This window comes from Zea mays, chromosome 2 (assembly GCF_902167145.1).
Source record: "Zea mays cultivar B73 chromosome 2, Zm-B73-REFERENCE-NAM-5.0, whole genome shotgun sequence".
Lineage (NCBI taxonomy): Eukaryota > Viridiplantae > Streptophyta > Magnoliopsida > Poales > Poaceae > Zea > Zea mays.
Genome location: NC_050097.1, coordinates 13,433,708 through 13,451,454, shown reverse-complemented (window position 1 = coordinate 13,451,454; position 17,747 = coordinate 13,433,708). Strand labels below are relative to the sequence as shown.

Sequence of the window (17,747 nt, the reverse complement as noted above, 5' to 3'; positions counted from 1 at the left end):
AACACCCATTTACTGCTTCCCAAGTGGCTCAGGTCATTTTGGATCAGGTGGTCCGGTTGCATGGCCTTCCCAAGTCTATTGTCAGTGACCGGGACAAGATCTTTACCAGTGCCTTTTGGACTCAATTGTTCAAGATTTTGGGTACTAAGCTGAATTTAAGCACTGCATACCATCCACAGACCGACGGTCAAAGTGAGCGTGTAAATCAATGTGTTGAGATGTATTTGAGATGCGCAGTTCATGCTCAACCAACTAAGTGGAAGACCTGGCTCTCACTTGCTGAATTTTGGTACAATACCTCTTATCACACATCTTTAGCTTGTTCTCCATTCAAGGTTCTGTATGGGTATGATCCTCCCTTTGCAGCAGCACCTTCTGTGCCTTCCGATACTGCAGCTGATGTGGCACAAGTTTTAGTTGAGAGAGCACAGTTTACAGCCATGTTACGGGAGCAACTGGCCGCAGCCCAGAATCGCATGAAACTGCGAGCAGATCGTCTTCGCACTGATCGACAGTTTCAAGTGGGCGATATGGTGTTGCTCAAACTACAGCCGTATGCGCAACATTCCGTGGTCAGTAGACCTTGTCCGAAGCTTGCATTTAAGTTCTTTGGACCTTACAAGATCGTGGAGCGTGTGGGAGCAGTGGCTTACCGTTTGGAGTTGCCTGCGTCGGCTCAAGTACATCCGGTGTTTCATGTCTCACAGTTGAAACCATTCATTCCAGATTACACTCCTGTTTTTTCTAATCTGCCTGCTTACTCTGATTTGAGTAGCCGCAATGTCCAACCTTTGGAGATTCTGGATCGCCGGTTGGTCAAGAAAGGGAATCGTGCCGTGCCACAGGTGTTGATCCGGTGGAGTTTGCTTCCAGATGATGCCACCACATGGGAAGATTACAATGTTCTGCGGCAGCGCTATCCGAATGCCATTGCTTGGGGCCAAGCAAGCCTTGAAGGGGGGGCAAATGTCACGGCAGGTAGTGCCATGGAGAGCAAGGAAGACTGAAGAAGCAGAGAGTGCATGGTGTGAGTGCTGTTGGGCTCAATGTGTGTGTGCGTGAGTTTGGTGTGGTTCGGCCCATGTAAGAGACCTATAACCCTGTAGCGAACTGAGAATAACACAGAGAAGAAATAGAACCAGAAAAGTTCCCAACCGTAACCTGGCAGCGTACCTGGCGGCTGCAGGGAGCTCATGTCACGGCGGGTCTCCCGTCGGCGGCCACGGGCCATCAAGGCGCCTCACTCAAATCCCAGAGATGGATCGAACTGCTCCGGTCGTCGCTGTTGCAGAAGCTGTTGATACTGCTCGTGTTGCGGCTGTTGCAGCTGCGGAGGCGAGATGTGCGGCGTTGGTTGCTGAGAAGGAGGCACGTGCGACTGTTGAATCTGCCATTATTGCAGCCGATAAGGTTCAACTTGCCGTCTCTGCTGTGAAGTATTGAAGATTTGTTGAAGATGACTCCATGGTGGAATCACAGGTGACTGATTTTCTTTCTCTCTTATTTTGTTGCATAGGGTATAGGGCTGCTGTTCATTCAAATTAGGGTTAGTTCTTCACAAGCATGGTAAATTAGTCATCCACTGGACCAACAAGTAGTTTAATTTGTACAGGAACATGTTGACTTGAAGTATCATGTTAGCATCAAGAACTCACTGCGATATGTCATTCAAGAGATGATGAGGCAATCTTCACTTTTACAAAACATGAATAGGTTGTGTTGTAGCATCCCAGAAGTTGAAGGGGGTAAGGTTGGAAAGCTTGTTGGCCATTTGAAGGAAGTGTGCAAGAGTCTCAAGAAGACTTCAATTGTGTGTGAAGAAGATCTAGAGAACAAATGTCCTGGTTGGGACCTTGATCATCCCCCTTTAGATGTTGAAGACCACTCTAACCCTTCTGATTTTGAGGACCAAGTGGATGGATATGTGTCAGAAGATCCGGAGCTGTGGGAAATGGTTTCTGAAGACATGAAGTGGGAGGAGAACAAAGTGGTTGTCTCTTTGTTCGAACATTGTCGTATTATGGGCTACGACTACGACCAGATGTTTGATCGTACTATTTAAGTGGCCAAGACCACTAGTATGTATCTTATGTGGTTCTATCTTTTGTGGTCATGAGATGAACTTGTAACCAGTTTGTGTCATGAGATGAACTTGTAACCAGTTATGTAGACTTTTGTGATGTCAAGACTATGTACTTGAAACATCTCTATGTGATGTGGTTGTGTTTATGTAAGACTATCTATGTATTCAAGACTATCTATGCAGTTAGTTGTGCTCAGTTTATGTATTAGTGTGTTCAGTTAATGTATTAGTGTGTTCAGTTAATGTATCAGTGTGTTCAGGTAATGTTCAGATTCTGGGAACTGCTTTTGGGAACAGTGCGTTCAGGTTCACAAAACAGTGCGTTTAGGATCTGGGAACTGCTTCTGGGAACTGTTTTGTGATTTTAGTTGGCCAAAGCAACGCAGTTCCCAGCACGCCAAAGTTCAGATCCCAGCACGCCAAAGTTCATTCTGTCAACATAGTTCCCAGAACTGTTTTGTGATTCTGGCAACGCCAAAGTTCAGATCCTGGCAACCCAGTTCCTAGAACTGTTTTGTGATTCTGGCCAGCAAGCACGCCTCCATTTTTTCCTAGTATATTGTTTCCCAGAACTGTTTTCCCAGATAGCAAACAGCAAGCACACACAGATTCTAAGAACGCACAGATTCTGGGAAAACAATGAGTTCATACAGCAAACACGCACAGATTCTGGGAAAGAAACAGTTCAGCAAGCAGTTTGTTTCTGAGAACTAACAAAGAATAATATAGCAGTAGTTGGGCACAAACAGACACACATACCACCTACAGACAGTTCAGTTCCAGTGGCTGGTCACAAACAGACACACATACAGACATTATGATTGAAGATCCCAAAACAGTTGTTCTACGGACTTTGCGCAGCACGCTTCAAGTTTTTCCTCGGAGTAATTTTCTTAACGAGCCACTTGACACTTCTTGGTGGAGAACTAGGAGGAGTTTGCACACGGACTAGTGCTGCATCTTCAGCCGGCACACGGACTAGTGCTTCATCTTCATGGCCACCATTGTCTATTACAGCTGTTTCTGCATCTTGAGTCGCCTCTGCATCACCAACTGCTTCTACATCTTCATTAGGAGCACTAGGTTGTGATGTTGAAGTCCGCAACTCTTTCGGGATCCAATTTTTCGTGGTATTCTTCCTAGGCTTCCTCTTCCTACAAAGCAACAAAAATATGTAAGTACTGAAGACAAACATAGGTCAATAAAATAAAAAATCAAGTTATAACCTTTTCTTTGTTCCATTTAAAGGACACTTATAACTGGTTTTTCGATGACCTAGTTGACCACAGTTTGGGCAAGTGTATTGTCTTTTTATCTTTGTTGTTCCTTGAGCATTTTCTATGACCTTTCGTTTTTCCCACTGCCACCCTCTAGACAGCTCTTCATTCTGTTTTTCCTTTGTCGCCCAACCACTCTTTTAGCCATTGGTGCACATACTTCATTTGAAAAATCCACCTTCGGCCAAAAAGAGCGGTCACCAATTGGTGGAATCCTTCCCATGTAAGCTTTTCTAAACTTCTCAACATAATAATAATCATCGACAAAGTTCTCCATACCAACATTCGTTGCATCCTAGGCAATAATCACTGCCAATCCATGTTGACAAGGTTTCCCTGTGTGCTGCCACTCTTCACAAGAACATTGTCTCGATTCTGCCTTCACCACATGCTTTGTCAAACAATTTGTACTATCTCTCACTTCTGCCAAGTAATTGTCGCTTTTGACAATTGTCAAATGGCCCAACCCTCTAGTCTGAGCTTTCAATGTAGCCATAACATATGGCAAGATCAGACCATGCAGTCTTTCACCAATCTTTCTCCTCCTATGAAAACAACTCCATGGTCATCTCCCTAATCTTATTAGCTAAGTCACAAATTGGTAGGTCCTTATGATCCTTCACCCAGTTGTTAAAGACCTCAGCCATGTTGTTTGTTATGTAATCACATTTAACAGATGGGTCGAAACCACTCCTATACCAAAGGAATTTGTGATGTTTATCCAAATATTCAGCTATCTTAGGAACACTTCTTACTTGGCTGACATGATGCTCAAACACTTCACTCCTATATGCCCTGGCAGCTGGATACATGTGTTCAGAACCTTAGTAGCTTTTGACATAATTGCCCATGAGATGTCGGAAGCACTCTCTTCTCATCATGAGGGAAACAATGCGTCACTGCATGCATTAAGCCTTTTTGAGCGTCACTGCATGCATTACGCCTTCATGAGTAGTGGTAAAGCGTGAAAAGCTACCCATCCACAACTTGGTGTAGTCGTCTTCCGCCTTCCACTAGATGTGCAAGTATGCGAATCATGCAAAACAGCAACCTGCAAAAATAGTCGAATCACAACTTTGTACACAAACAAACCCTAAAGTCACAACATAGCTATGAATTAACATACCACAATGGTTGGTAATCCTTTCTTTTCCTCTCGTGCATAAATCCTCCAATGACAATCACCACCTTTACAATATCCGACGTATCTGGTAGTCGAAGTTACATCGATTCCAAGCTCGAACTCATGCTTTATGGCATACTGCCTCATAGCAATTCGAAATTCCTTCATGTTGGGGAACAAACTACCAGGTTGCATTGACGGATTCATTTTATCATACATAATCCTCTTCTCATTTGGTAGGAAGTCCTCACAAGGTTGGTCATCACTATTGTCTCCAAATTTAATAGGCTCCGATTGATCCAAATTACTTGTACCTCCTAAACCAGCTTCATCTCTTTTATTTTCCTTTGCCTTGTCCTCTTCATTCAGTCCTAGTTGAGAATACATCTCCATCTCACTTGGAACATCATGTCTCCCTTCCTCATCCCAAAAATCAGATAGTACAAAAGATTCCCAATCATTGTCCTGCATGACTAAGTGAACTCACATACAATCCTAACCACACTATAGTGTACAAAAATGAAGCAAAACTAACCTTATTAGCAGTATTACCACCTAATGGAACTAGTGGTAAGGAACTTGAACTAGGCGGTGAAGACATTACGGGACCTGCCAATAATTCAACCAAACATTTACAGCATCAATGGTTCAATGTACACGATTCATACCACGACCGACCAATAATAAGTACCTTGGGGCGAAGAAATTGCAATGTCTGCGTCATTAAACAGCTCCAAATCATCCATGCTGGACCCACTGCACAATTACAACGAGCTAGATCTGGTTGGGGTAGGGTACGACTGAGGGAGAGAAGTTCAATGAATGAAGAACAACAATCACAAACTCATGGACGGCGCTGTTGAATCAGGTCCCAGACAGCGGCGACCGGCGTCCGTGCGGATCTCGCGTCCGTGGGGGAGTGGGGGGGAGGGAATCTCTGCTGCGAGACAGCTCTCTAGTGCGGCTCTGCTGCGAGCAGTGAGGCCACTGGTGCGAGCGAGACGGTGCGAGCAGGGAGGCCTATGGTGCGAGATAGGAGAGAAGGGACACCCGTGCGAGAGAGGAGAGAAGGAAGATGTCTGCTAGTAGAAGGAGAGAAGGGACACCTCGACGACGCTCACGGCGCTGGAGACGGCAACGGTATCAACAATACTAATCGTTTTTCGATCCGTGTAATGGCGTGGTCATGTCCATTTTGGAGTGTGGGTTGTCCCCTAGTTTTTCATAACAGCGAATCCCTCGCCTACGCCTCCAAATCGTCGAAGCCGCACCTGAGAATTTCCATAATGGCAAATTTCTCCTAGCAGAACGAGCTGATCTCATTTTCCTTTTATCTGGAGCTCGTGCTTTCATGTGATGAAAACGGAAACAGTAAACACTAAAAAATCATTACCATTTTTTTGTTTTTTTATCGGAAATAAAATCTAAAACGATAACTCTAGAAATGAAAACGATATTGGTATTTCAAAAACATCATAAACAAATGTTTGGTGTGAAAAATACACCGGTAACAGTTGAAATCTAAAATACGATCGATAAACATATCAAACTTCACAATACAAGTTGACAAAAGATCAAAAGACCACAAGTTCACAATTTATTATATAACAAGTACACAATATAACAAGTTTACAAGGATCACAAATTTATAATATAAAATATTCACAAAGATCATAAGTTCATAATATAACAAGTTCACAAGATCACAAGTTTACATACTTAAAGTTCACAATTCACAATATCCACTCGATGACATGGCATGCTCACTCATGATTTTTTTCTCACATAAGGAGTTTTTTCATAGATTTACAGAAAAACCCTAGAATCTAATGTGTGGAAAAGACAGACTGTTAGCTTTCTATCATTATATATTACTAATGCGTCAAAAAAAATACAAAATAAGTAATCCTTATCCATATACGTACAGACGATGCGAAAAATCATATGCTGAAAAATTCTGAAAAGATTCAAAACACAATTCTGAAAAATTCTGAGACACAAATCCGGTAATTTTCGACAAAAACCGATAAACAAAGGAAACGGTCGATAATACACCACACCGGTTCCGATACCGATCCGTTTTCGTCCCTATTCCTACTGGCAGTCTGTGCCTGAAGGCTGTTGCGTCTTTCCGCTTGCATGCTACTGAAACCGAAAGTATATTGCGTTCATTGGTGGGCGCTGCTGCTGCAAGTGTATCGTCTTCATGCGAAACGGTCTGCCAGTGGGAAAAACAGGAGGCAATCAAGCCAAATAATTAGCATGATCAGTTGAGCTGAGAAGATAAAACATTTCCTGCGTATAGAGACATAAACAACTCGTGCTTGAGGATTCTAGGATTCACCTACCAAGTTCAGTTGACTGGGGGTACACAGCCACAAAATGGCGTGGCACTGGAAACGCTCTGAAAGCTACTACACAAGATCTGATTACATGTCCCTTTGCCCAGGGAGGTCACAAGCACCAACAAATGTCCAAAAAGATAACAATTGTATTAACTCAAAGGGACGGAGGACAAAAAAAATCATGCACATGAAACACCATGGCCCTCAAATATAATATTCAGGAGTGAATTCCTATGGCAATAAGCTTGTGTGGCTTCTGAACATGAAACACCATGGCTCCCAGATGTGCAATAACTGAGACCTCAATCGAATGTTGGTGATAAGCACTCTTCAACCATGTCCAGTAGGTTTGGGTTTTCCAATGCAGCCGCAACACGTTCTTTGTCATTCAGTTGCTTATTCACTGCAACAAAGAAATAATTTACATGATGAGATATTCAGCCAAGCGATAGATGTGGTAACTATTGCAGAAGATGTAGAACATATACCAGCAGCTTCAGTTGCGTGTGATCCAGGGGCAACCCTTATGTCCACCTATAACAGTTAAGATTCAGAAGGCTGTCTAAATCCTCACGAGATAGATAGAGAAAGAGCGTGAAACAATTTCCCTAACATTATGATTTCAAAAAGATAAAAAGACTTCCAGATCTTCCTTAATAGATTGCATTTCCGCCTGTAAATTTTCTTATGAAATGTATAGCATATATGTACATGAGCCACCAATTTTCTAACAATTTCAGAGACCAAGTTTATGTGCAAAAACGTATAATCATTTTTATAATTCAATCTGAAAGACAGACATTTCAGGCCCATGTACCACCTCTGCAAAAGTAATTAGCAACAAAACAACGGCAGTATGCAAACATAAATGCCATGCCTATCATAGATTCCTAGAACTGGCTAAACAGCGCTTGATGGTAACATATCAAACCCTGGTTGCTCTGGCAAAATGGTATTGATAGTGTAAATTGTAACACAAGTACTTTGTCTCAAGCTCTACAATGACAACAAACCTTGTAATAAGGAGGGAGACTCCGTACAAGTTTCACACGTATGCAAAGGCCAATAATAGTTGCCATACTGCAGTGCTCCACTGTTGGGGTGAAAATAACCCTGATGCAAAGCAATTATGAGTCTCAATAGTGAGCTTCGGTAACAATCCTTAATTGTACATCCAAACCAAGGAACTTAGATATATCATATATGAGAACTTACCTGACATGATTGCTTTCATCATTGAGTTCAATTGAGTCTTCAGTCACCACATTAAGCTGTTCCAGTGAGTATGGGTGCTCTGGATCCTTTATATCTCTAATGTGATGTAAGAACGTTAAGGACCGCAACAACCAAATTGCTAGGATAGAGGATTCACAGATAAATGAAAAGGCAAGCTTCACTACATTTATATAAGGGAAATCATTAAGAAGGATATCAAATATTTCCAGCTGGTCTATGGACTCTACCGCATTTTCATCTGTGGTCTCTGGTGCCTGTCGGATGCGTCTTTCTTTTTTCTCATGGATTATAGGATTAGCATTAATCAACCCCATAGCCATTTCTATGGAATACAATGCAGTAACTTTAGATGAGGAAAACAAATTCCTGCAAGTCGAAACAAATGAAACTGTGTTAGCAGCAGTATTTTGTTCAAAGTGCACAACAAAATTATACCATAAAATCATGGTTCTTAAGGCGGTAAGGCGAGGCGACACACCCCTTTCAGCCGCCTAGGCGCATGAAGCGCGCGGTGAGGCGACGCCTTATAAATAACCTTATAAGTTATAACAATTAAAAACTGCAGACATATATATAACTGCAGTGACATAAACAGTGGTAATTCAGCACACATAATCCAGCACACACTAGCAATATAACAAAACTACAGTCACAGAACAATTGCTGCTGTTCATCACCCAGTCCATACCAGCACACATAATCCACATAAAACTACAGCACACACTAGTCAAATAACAACCCCTAAACAGCAGTACATCACCCAGTTCCTCTCTCTCAATGGCCATGCCCATCACCGAGTCACTCATAATCATCTAAGCTATCAAAGATATCAGCAGCTGCTGCATTTTCTCCCTCGTCAGTGGGCTCATCAGTTGCATCCCCACGATCTATCACATCTGCATCATCATGTGGATCTTCTTCCTCATCATCCAGCTGTTCTTCATCTTGTTCCTCAATGAAATCTAAAATATCATCATCAACATCTGGTGTGCAGTTCCTGGAACGATTGCTACTGTTCCCACGAGCTTTCCTTGGAAAATTACGACCTCAAAGAGCTTCACTTGCACCTACAGCTTCATCTACAAGTTGCCATGTGAAGTCTGGTACGGTGCTGCCTCCCCCACTGTTGCTCTGATGTCCGCCTCTCCCTCTCCTACGTGTGCTTGGTCGCTCGCCTCTCCCACTCCCACCTGTGTACCACCGGAAGGGTGAGGGGAGGAAGTCGGTGGCGGCGCAGGTGGGGAGAGGCTGGAGGCGGCAGATAGCCTGTAACCGGAGGTGGGGACTGGGAGAAGCCTCCCTCCCTCCCTCACTCTCAAAGGAATTTTATTCCATCATCCATATAACTCACCTTACATCGAGTGATCAAAACACCGGAAGATAGATAACCTGTATTTATTAATTTAAGAAATAAATCATTGTTTGAAGGTGTTCATTTCATTAAATATTTTATTCCATAAGTAGATAATTAGGGCCCTGTTTGGCCAGGGTTTCTTGAGGGGATTCAATTGTGGCTTCTCTGACTTCTTGGGTGAAGTTCTTCAAACGTGAACTTAAGAAACGGTTTCACAAGAGGAACTCCATCCAGTTTTTTTTTTTACTACGAGGATGAAGCCACATAAGCGTGCCTTCTCCAGCTTCTCTGGTTTCTTGATGAGTCTGGAACTTTGGATACAAAGTACCAAATAGGACTTAAGTGAATATGTAACAAGTATCTGACATGGGGCTTACCAAAAGCAGATTCCCCTTCTCCCTCATAAACAATAGCATCAGCATTAGCACTTCGTTAGGTACTTGGGGCCAAGCAACTCTATGAATTGCTACTCAAGACACTTCAAATCTATAAAATTATGCAATTGGCTAATGAGCAATCTAATTTTGTACTCACTTTTTTTCCAAGAACCCAACATAACTTGAGTATTCAACAAATCAAAGTTCCAACTAGTGCAGGGAACATAGATGTTTGTACCGTTTCTTTGAAAGGAGGAGACAACCATGTGTGCTGTTGTGCCAGCACTTGTAGGTTTGACACCTCTCGGTCCTCACCTCCTAGGCCACGCTCGTGCCTGTCTCCAGCAAGGACCTGCAAACCGTCCTGTTCGCTATATTTAGCGGATCATGAGCTCCTCTATACGTCCAGCAATGCATTGTAAACCGCCCGCTACGATAGCGGAGGCAGCCGACGTTCTCCAAATGTGGAGTGTCCTCTACGCTCTTCGCTCCCCTCCGCCGCCTTCGTTCGTTGCTTCCTGTGGCCCATGGGCTCCTCCGCCGTACTATTCATTTTTTGCATTTGGATGAATACAGCTTTTGTTTAGGCTTATGATGACCTATGAACGATCTTTTCATTTGACGTACATTAATATAATATAGAAATAAATGTGGGAACTATTTTATTAGCTTAATTGATGTCTACTGTATGTAACGAATTTTAAAATTTTGAAGTTCTCCATAATTCAATTGAGGCACACACGAACGTTTTTTTCTGTTTGTGTGCAAAAAAGAGTAAATGTAGAATTCAAAGTTTACGTAAATTGTGTTCGTAATTATGAACGGTGAATAATTTGTCCGTTGAACAAAAAAAATTGTAACATGTTTTTTTCATGACATGAAATTAAAATTTTGTTTGTACGCTAAATGGCTAAAAAACAATGTAATTTATGAAATCTGTTAGTACCGTAGATATAGAGGATCGAATTTAGAGGACATTGCTGGAAATGGAGAAGAAAGAATAAAGAACGGAATCTTTTAGAGAGTGTTGTAAAGGACATAAAATATTCATTTAGAGGATGAAATTTAGCGGCCGCCGCAGGAGAGAGTCAATGAGCCAGCTCGTTTCCCCCTATGTTTTCCCTTACCCACCCCCCAATGGCTGAAGCCGGCGGCCCGAATTCATGTTCACCAATGGCTATGGCAGCGCTCGAAGTATGAAGTGATCAGTGGGAGGTGCTCACACTGGATGACACAAACGGAAAGGGCTGAAAAGAACCGATCTCGCTCCAGCTTGGGCTATTTGGCAGTTCGGCCATTGCCATCAGCCAAGTCAAGTTAAACTGGGTCATCTAATACAGAAATACACCTAATTCGGCCTCGCGTGTTCATCTTCCCATAGCGCTCACGCCAGGATTTGGGAGAGAAATTGAAGGGAATTCTGTAGCTGTTTCTACTCTGGACAATTGTACATCAACTAGCCGTCTGTTCCTACAGCTACAGAAGATACTGGAGACAGAGGACACTCACGATCACGGCTCACCTAGGCGGTTCGGCGGACGGCGATTGGCGGGGCGGCTCGGTCTGGAGCTGAAGCCTTGGATGGAGGGGTCACACCGGTGGCCGGTCCGTGCGCTGTTCGCATGCGGGGTGGCCGGTCCGGCGTCGCCTCACAGGAGCGCCAGCAGTAGGTGGAGAACGCGTGAGTGCCGAGTGCCGACCGTCGACTCGATTTCACGCCCTCCTAGCGCCGGTGACCTGGCTCCAAACCTAGGACGGCAGCGAGACAGCGAAAACCGGAGCGGAGACGGCGGACGTGTCTATCTTTCTGGTGGAGTACTCCTTTCTGGTGCTACTCTACTAGTGATCCATTCCAACTTCGCTACAGCCTCTTGTGGGCCTTATGGGTGGTGTTGGGCCTTCTAAGTATACAAGTGTATACAGGCTCGGTGAGAAGCTGCGAAGCCTGCGAGCCCGACCGCGACCGAGCAGATCGTTCCGTCGTGCATTCGTGCTTCGGTTCTTCCCGTGCTCGTCTTCTTGGCCGGGACGAAAGAAAAGGGGGACTTTGGCTGTCGATGGCAGCGGCGTTGGAGTTCCTGGAGGCGCAGGGCGCGACCCAGCCGGAGCTCGCGGAATGGTACGCGGCGCTCGCCGACCTGTACCAGCGAAAGCTATGGCACCAGCTCACCCTGGGCTGATTTGGTGATTAGGGATCCCTAGGGGATCCATGGGGGAGGAATTCCCTTGCAATTCAATTTTGAATAGCAAAAGGATTTCTTCCGCTTGGGATCCCCGGTCACCAAACCAGCCCTCAAGCTGGAGCAGTTCCTCGCCCTCGCCGTCGTCCAGGTCCGCATGATTCCATCATTAATGATGTTTCGTTTCGTTTACCGACCCTAGTCGGTTGTATTCTGGCGTACAGCGTGCGGCTTGATCAGTTTAGGGCTACCTGGCTCCTTTTTACTTGTGACCGTTAGCTTTTAAGTTCAATACTGTGCGCTGCAGCGCGCAGAGTAGATGGTAACCTCAAATGGGTGAGGTGTTTGCGTGTGTGAATTATGTTGAGAGGTCATCATCATGCGATAGTGTCTAAGCGTGCATACCAATAGTTTGAATCCTGCGTATTATGTTCCTACAATTCTACTACACTCCTACAGTTAAATTTCTTTAGTTTACTACTCGTACATAACAGATACTCTTGTCTAACTAGCTATAGTTTTGATTGTCTACACACCTACTACATTTTCTAGGTGTAAACATGTCATAGCTGTTGTAATGTGATGTATCTTTAATTTATCTCTTGGGCTTGAGAAATAAATGCCTATTGTGAATACATACTGGTTGCTTGTGCTCACAACTTTGGTTTCTAACTCTAATAGTCGGTGGAAATTGTTTCTTACATAAACTAGCTCACTTGTGTTGGTACAGAATCATAGTTCGTTGGACTTAATTGTTATTAATACATATTATGCAATATGGAATGACTTCCCTTCAAGCACAAATTACATATAGTCTTATTAATCAACGTTGTGCTAATAGGTACTTTTCTTCCTTGGTGAATAAACTTTCAGTTATCACACTGCAATTGCATCATGGTCACCACATATATGTTGCCAAATTCCACATATACTTCAAGACCTTTTTATCAACAGTTTGGTTGCCCTTATACTGTCTTCACCACTGCACTGATCGCTTTGTGTGTGTGTGTGTGTTTCTTTTCATCCAGGCAGGCGATGCTCTGATTCATCTTTATAATCATTTCATCTCTGATTTTGAGACAAAGATCAGTCTTCTTAAATTTGCTCACTTCACAGTCGTAGTTTCACACCAGTATTTGGACAAGAATGCTGGTATAAATTATCTTGAAGGCGTAATTTCAAAACTACGTGATACCCGTGAATCGCGGGTTGAAGAGCCCATTCTGTATGTAAAGATGCAGATTGCAACATTTCTTCTTGAGAAAGGGAATCAAAAGGATTGTAAGAATCTGCTAGAAGAAGGCAAAACCACTTTGGACAGCATGGTTGATGTTGATCCTTCTGTACATGGTACCTATTACTGGGTGTGTTCACAGTATCATAAGGCCCGTCAAGAATACTCAGAATTCTACAAAAGCTGTCTTCTTTACCTTGCGTACACGACAGTGAGCTTGTTGTTACAGTTTTTGATAGGATTTGTATGAGTTTCAGAACCTGGCACTTGACCTCTCACTTGCTGCTTTATTGGGTGAAAACATTTACAACTTTGGGGAACTACTTGCCCATCCGATTGTAAGTACAAGTTTTGCACTCTTTTGTGCTGTCTTCTTTAGAACTGAGTTGTACACAAGTCCTTGATTCTGAATTGTTTTGACATGGACTTCAGTTTTGTCCATACAGAAGATTTTAGAATGCGATTGCTGTAATCAAATGCAAACTTGCTAAGCTGAATCGATGGGTTTTTCTTACATATGGCATACGAATCATTAATTTCACTCAACATGAAAATACAGCCTAATAAACAAACTTTGCTGTATTCATGAACCAAACTCGTGGCCATACCTAACAGCTTGCATAGTCTAATTTATCTTCCCTATATAATGCAAGCAAAGCTGGAACCGATGTCATGAATACTGGTGTTGCCTTGAGAAAAAATCATCAACTGAATTCCGTTGTTGATACCATGTAGATCCATAGCCTTTTGGGAACTCAGGCTGAGTGGATATTTCATATGTTGCAAGCTTTCAACTCTGGGAATCTATCCTTGTATCAAGAAATCTGCAAAGCTCATAGCAACGCTTTGAGTGCACAGCTTGCATTGGTACAAAATGAGAGGAATCTACTTGAAAAGATCAACATGCTTTGCTTGATGGAAATCATTTTCAGGTAATTCTCATAGTCATCCGGTGCTAGCATGAGCGAAGCTTAGTTCAGTAACAGCTTTGTCTACTTGCAGTCGATCATCTGAAAACCGCACGATCCCAATGCGGGATATAGCAGAACAGACCAAGCTCCCTGTTGAAGATGTGGAGTATCTATTAATGAAGAGCCTCTCTGTAAGACATACCGTCCAAAACCGTGTTTGGCTCTCTTTGTTCTTGTGGCAGTATCTTCATGGTCTTTGACATTACTGTTTTTTCTTCTTCTTCAGGCTCGTCTAATAGAAGGCATAATTGATCAGGTTGATGGAGTTGTCCATGTTTCACGGGTTAAACCAAGGGTGTTGGGCATAGACCAAGTGAAATGCTTGCATGACCGGTTGGATACATGGATTGGGAAGGTCGATACGATCTTGCTTTCTGTTGAAGCGGAGACGCCAGACTTGGTGTCTTCGTGATGTTCTGCTCCTCTCGAAGGATCACTGTGACATAATCTGATGTGAACGAAGTCGTTAGATATTTATCGTGTTGTCAGCCTGTAATCATTGGTGTAAACCCCTGTAACGATTGTGGTAACACTGTAACCTCGTTGCTGCAGTTTTAGTAGTGTACATTCTTGAGGAATCGTTGTTTCAAACAATTGTTCAGCTGACTCTCAGCTCAAGATGTGTATCCTCAAATATGCCCTCAGCTCCCAAGAGATCGGCTCTCAGAGAATTCCTGAACACAGACAGCTCCATCTAGTGTGACCTGGACATTTGCAAGAAGAATGCCCACGTACCGACATCCACACCAACTCACGCGACATTGCACGAATCTGTCAAAAAGATCGGACCGGACACGCGTGTAGCCTGTACACAACTACACACACGCCTATCCATTCTACACCCGTGCTGATGCGCACGAACACAATCGATGTGTTTGGTTGCCCGTGGGAGCAGAAATAGGCTCTGCACATGTATTGATCAAGTATCGGTCTGCGTTTGATTGTTTGTATGGGACAAAAAAACGAGACCTTGCTAGGGTTGGCCGTCATGGTCAGCGACGTGCGACGATCTGCTCGTAGAGGTCCCTGATCTTGAGCCCGACGATGGTCTGGAAGAGCCCCGTGCCGTTGTTGCTGCCGGGGACGTCGGCGTGCCTGAGCATCTGCTGCGTCACCTCCCCGTAGAACTTGGTTGACAGGTTGCTCAGGTGGGTCTCCACGTAGATGAGCTCGTCCAGCTTGTCGAACTGCCCGTCCATCTCCACCACCGACACCTTACCATCCAAAGGTGTTCATGCCAACGCAAGGACATATATAGCTGTCAGTGAGCTGAAACGCTAGCTGCTGAGACGGCGATGAGTGAGTATATGAGTGGTCGTCACTCGTCAGCTCGTCACCTCGTGTCCGAAGTAGGTGTCGAAGCCGTAGGCGAACCTGATGCCAGGGTAGGAGCAGGAGAGCTTCCGGCCGCAGGGGATCCAGTAGACGGTGGATCCTTCGTCGAAGAGGTGCACGGGGGCGAAGTGCTCCACGCCTTCCTTCATGATCAGCTTCACGCGCACCACCTTGCACTCGTCGTCGCCCGGGATCAGCTGCGTCGGCAGGACCTCGATCACGGCGTCCGCGTACTGCTTCTGCGGCTCTGCACAGCAGCAGGAAGAAGAGGAGCACTCAGCTCTGCACTTTGACTTGCGAATTTTCGGCGTGCAAATGCAAGGTTGCCGGCAGGCTTTCACCAATGTAAGCTTCGAAGTCGGGCTTCCTTGCCTCGATGGAGGCCTTGATGCTCTCAAGGCTGTGCCCACCACGCTCTCCCATGTCTCTCTGCAGTAAATGGTCGTGAAATCGAGGCAGACAACGTCCTGATGGTGACCAGCATCGATACACAACACAACGGACCTGGATTTTCCATGCAAGCTTCACCTCGTTGCTGATGTCCAGGTAGATGCTGAAATCTAGCAGGTCCCTCACGCGCTCGTCGAACCTGACACACGTAACAACAGATAGTAGATTAATTGTTCAGCAGCGCAGCGCATTTTAATTAATGAAAAAAAATGACGAAACGAAATGAGGCAAAAGGGATGCCTCAGTAGTCACATTGGGTGCAGCCCCTTGATGACGAGGATGTTCGGCGGGGTGATGAGCTCGGGCGGGTCGAGGAGGCCGGTGACGTGGTTGTAGACGGGTTTCTCGACGGCGCGGCCCTCCTTGATGGCCCTCACCTGCTCGTACATGAGGTCGAAGTCGACGAACCTCGGATCCAGCGCCGTGACGCCCTTCGCCTTCCGCCCGACCCTGTCCAGCGAGTGGTAGTCGTCCAGGCAGATCACCGTGGTGGTGTCGCTGACGAGCGTGTTGGAGCCCGGGTTCCGGCCGGCCCTCGGTGGCTCCGCCCCGCCGCCCAACACGCTCGCCAGGCGCCGCGTGAACGTGGTCTTCCCGCACCCTGAGTCCGCCGCCACCCCGATCACCACCGTCTTCGAGCACGACACGCGGATGGTGGCGGTGGGGTAGGCTCGACTCCGGCTTCGGAGAAGGATGGCCGTGCCCGCCGGCGAGTAGGGCGAGGTGGCGGCGCTCGTGTGCACCGTGAAGGCCGCCATGGATCAGCCGACTTCCTTGTCTTGTCTTGCTACCGTAGATATATGGTCAGCAGCAAAGGAAAGCGGAAAGCGACGACCATGAAAAAGCTTGGTGGTGGCTTTGTGGATGAAGATATGGTGGGGCCCGCGTGGCTTATTGATCCTCTCCTCCCTCCCTCAGTCCATAAAATAATGTAATTACAGGATCCGTAAAGCTACTGCGAAAGTAGCTTACATTTATAGAGTTTATAGTTAACTAGTTGTGTGCTCGTGCGTTGCAATGGGAGTACGCTGGGATGAGCATCGACACATATCTGATCGGATCTTACATTTTCTTGGGGGGTCTGGAGAAAGTTTGCTCGGAAGCCAAACATGTTAAGACATGTGCATGGGTTATCCTTGTGCCCTATCAACACACTGTTCCGCGCTTGTATGAGTCTTGTTAATTTGCATGCCTCATGTCTCAGTAGCAGTATCAGATTCCTTCAACCGTGGTCAAACCAACTGAAAGATTACATAACAGTGGGAAAACAAACTCACTATAAGTCGAGACATTTTTGTTCTACACTTGTCCTTTACATGAGCAACATATATATTATCTTATCATCAGTTGCTTTTACCACATCATGCTATCCAGAGTTCCAGACAACAACTCCAATATAAATTTCAAATCCAAGAACAACAACCAGTGTAATGAGATATCTGCTCAGGTCTCATACAAGCGCAGAACAGTGTGCTGATGGGGCACAAGGGTAACACATACTCAGGTCTTAACATGTTTAGCTTCCGAGCAAACTTTCTCTAGATCCCCAAGAAAATATAAGATCCGATCAGATATGTGTCGATGCTCATCCCAGCGTATTCCCGTTGTAACGCACGGGCACACACCTAGTGTATATATATATATATATATATATATATATATATATATATATATATAGGGTAGGTATAACGGGAGCCCTGGGCTTCTAATAGTTAAAGGAAGCCCAGGCCGACCACCCCTGCAAACTGGTTCAACCAGCGCGCCCAAACAGGCTGTCGGGTG

At 44.8% G+C, this 17,747-nt stretch overlaps 4 protein-coding genes across 5 annotated transcripts; 2 read left to right on the top strand and 2 right to left on the bottom strand.

Annotated features, from left to right (window-relative positions):
- Window positions 1-1,384: 1,384 nt before the first annotated feature.
- Window positions 1,385-2,266, top strand: LOC109944473 (uncharacterized). Its single transcript, XM_020549260.1, has 2 exons — window positions 1,385-1,479; window positions 1,613-2,266. Exons 1-2 carry the CDS (start codon window positions 1,465-1,467, stop codon window positions 2,060-2,062), a joined length of 465 nt encoding a protein of 154 aa, XP_020404849.1. The 5' UTR covers window positions 1,385-1,464; the 3' UTR covers window positions 2,063-2,266.
- Window positions 2,267-6,753: 4,487 nt separating this feature from the next.
- Window positions 6,754-11,639, bottom strand: LOC100277042 (uncharacterized). 2 transcript variants are annotated; one of them, XM_008669454.3, is made up of 7 exons: window positions 11,318-11,639; window positions 10,034-10,147; window positions 8,261-8,430; window positions 8,044-8,149; window positions 7,842-7,941; window positions 7,317-7,362; window positions 6,754-7,231 (listed from the first exon to the last, which is right to left on the bottom strand). In XM_008669454.3, exons 3-7 carry the CDS (start codon window positions 8,382-8,384, stop codon window positions 7,131-7,133), a joined length of 477 nt encoding a protein of 158 aa, XP_008667676.1. In that variant the 5' UTR covers window positions 8,385-8,430; window positions 10,034-10,147; window positions 11,318-11,639; the 3' UTR covers window positions 6,754-7,130. The 2 variants fall into 2 exon arrangements, with proteins under 2 accessions (XP_008667676.1, NP_001144185.2); NM_001150713.2 differs by lacking the exon at window positions 10,034-10,147 and having other exon boundaries at window positions 6,819-7,231; window positions 11,318-11,562.
- Window positions 11,640-11,749: 110 nt separating this feature from the next.
- On the top strand, window positions 11,750-14,768 carry LOC100273828 (26S proteasome non-ATPase regulatory subunit 13 homolog A). Its single transcript, NM_001148227.2, has 5 exons — window positions 11,750-12,126; window positions 13,004-13,547; window positions 13,945-14,141; window positions 14,212-14,311; window positions 14,407-14,768. Exons 3-5 carry the CDS (start codon window positions 13,987-13,989, stop codon window positions 14,590-14,592), a joined length of 441 nt encoding a protein of 146 aa, NP_001141699.1. The 5' UTR covers window positions 11,750-12,126; window positions 13,004-13,547; window positions 13,945-13,986; the 3' UTR covers window positions 14,593-14,768.
- A 107-nt stretch (window positions 14,769-14,875) lies between these two features.
- On the bottom strand, window positions 14,876-16,797 carry LOC100281866 (Phosphoribulokinase). The gene is given in 5 exon segments (NM_001154786.2): window positions 14,876-15,394; window positions 15,518-15,762; window positions 15,857-15,944; window positions 16,020-16,104; window positions 16,218-16,797. Coding segments are annotated over 5 exon segments (1,146 nt in total). The 5' UTR covers window positions 16,724-16,797; the 3' UTR covers window positions 14,876-15,172.
- Between the last annotated feature and the right edge of the window lie 950 nt (window positions 16,798-17,747).

Coding starts and splice junctions, on each gene's coding strand:
- LOC100273828 (NM_001148227.2), top strand. CDS start 13,987: ATGTTGCAAGCTTTCAACTCTGGGAATCTATCCTTGTATCAAGAAATC. Junction 14,142..14,211: donor TTGATGGAAATCATTTTCAG/GTAATTCTCATA, acceptor GTCTACTTGCAG/TCGATCATCTGAAAACCGCA. Junction 14,312..14,406: donor TATTAATGAAGAGCCTCTCT/GTAAGACATACC, acceptor CTTCTTCTTCAG/GCTCGTCTAATAGAAGGCAT.
- LOC100277042 (XM_008669454.3), bottom strand. CDS start 8,384: ATGGCTATGGGGTTGATTAATGCTAATCCTATAATCCATGAGAAAAAA. Junction 7,942..8,043: donor GATGAAAGCAATCATGTCAG/GTAAGTTCTCAT, acceptor GCTTTGCATCAG/GGTTATTTTCACCCCAACAG. Junction 7,363..7,841: donor GTCTCCCTCCTTATTACAAG/GTTTGTTGTCAT, acceptor TAACTGTTATAG/GTGGACATAAGGGTTGCCCC.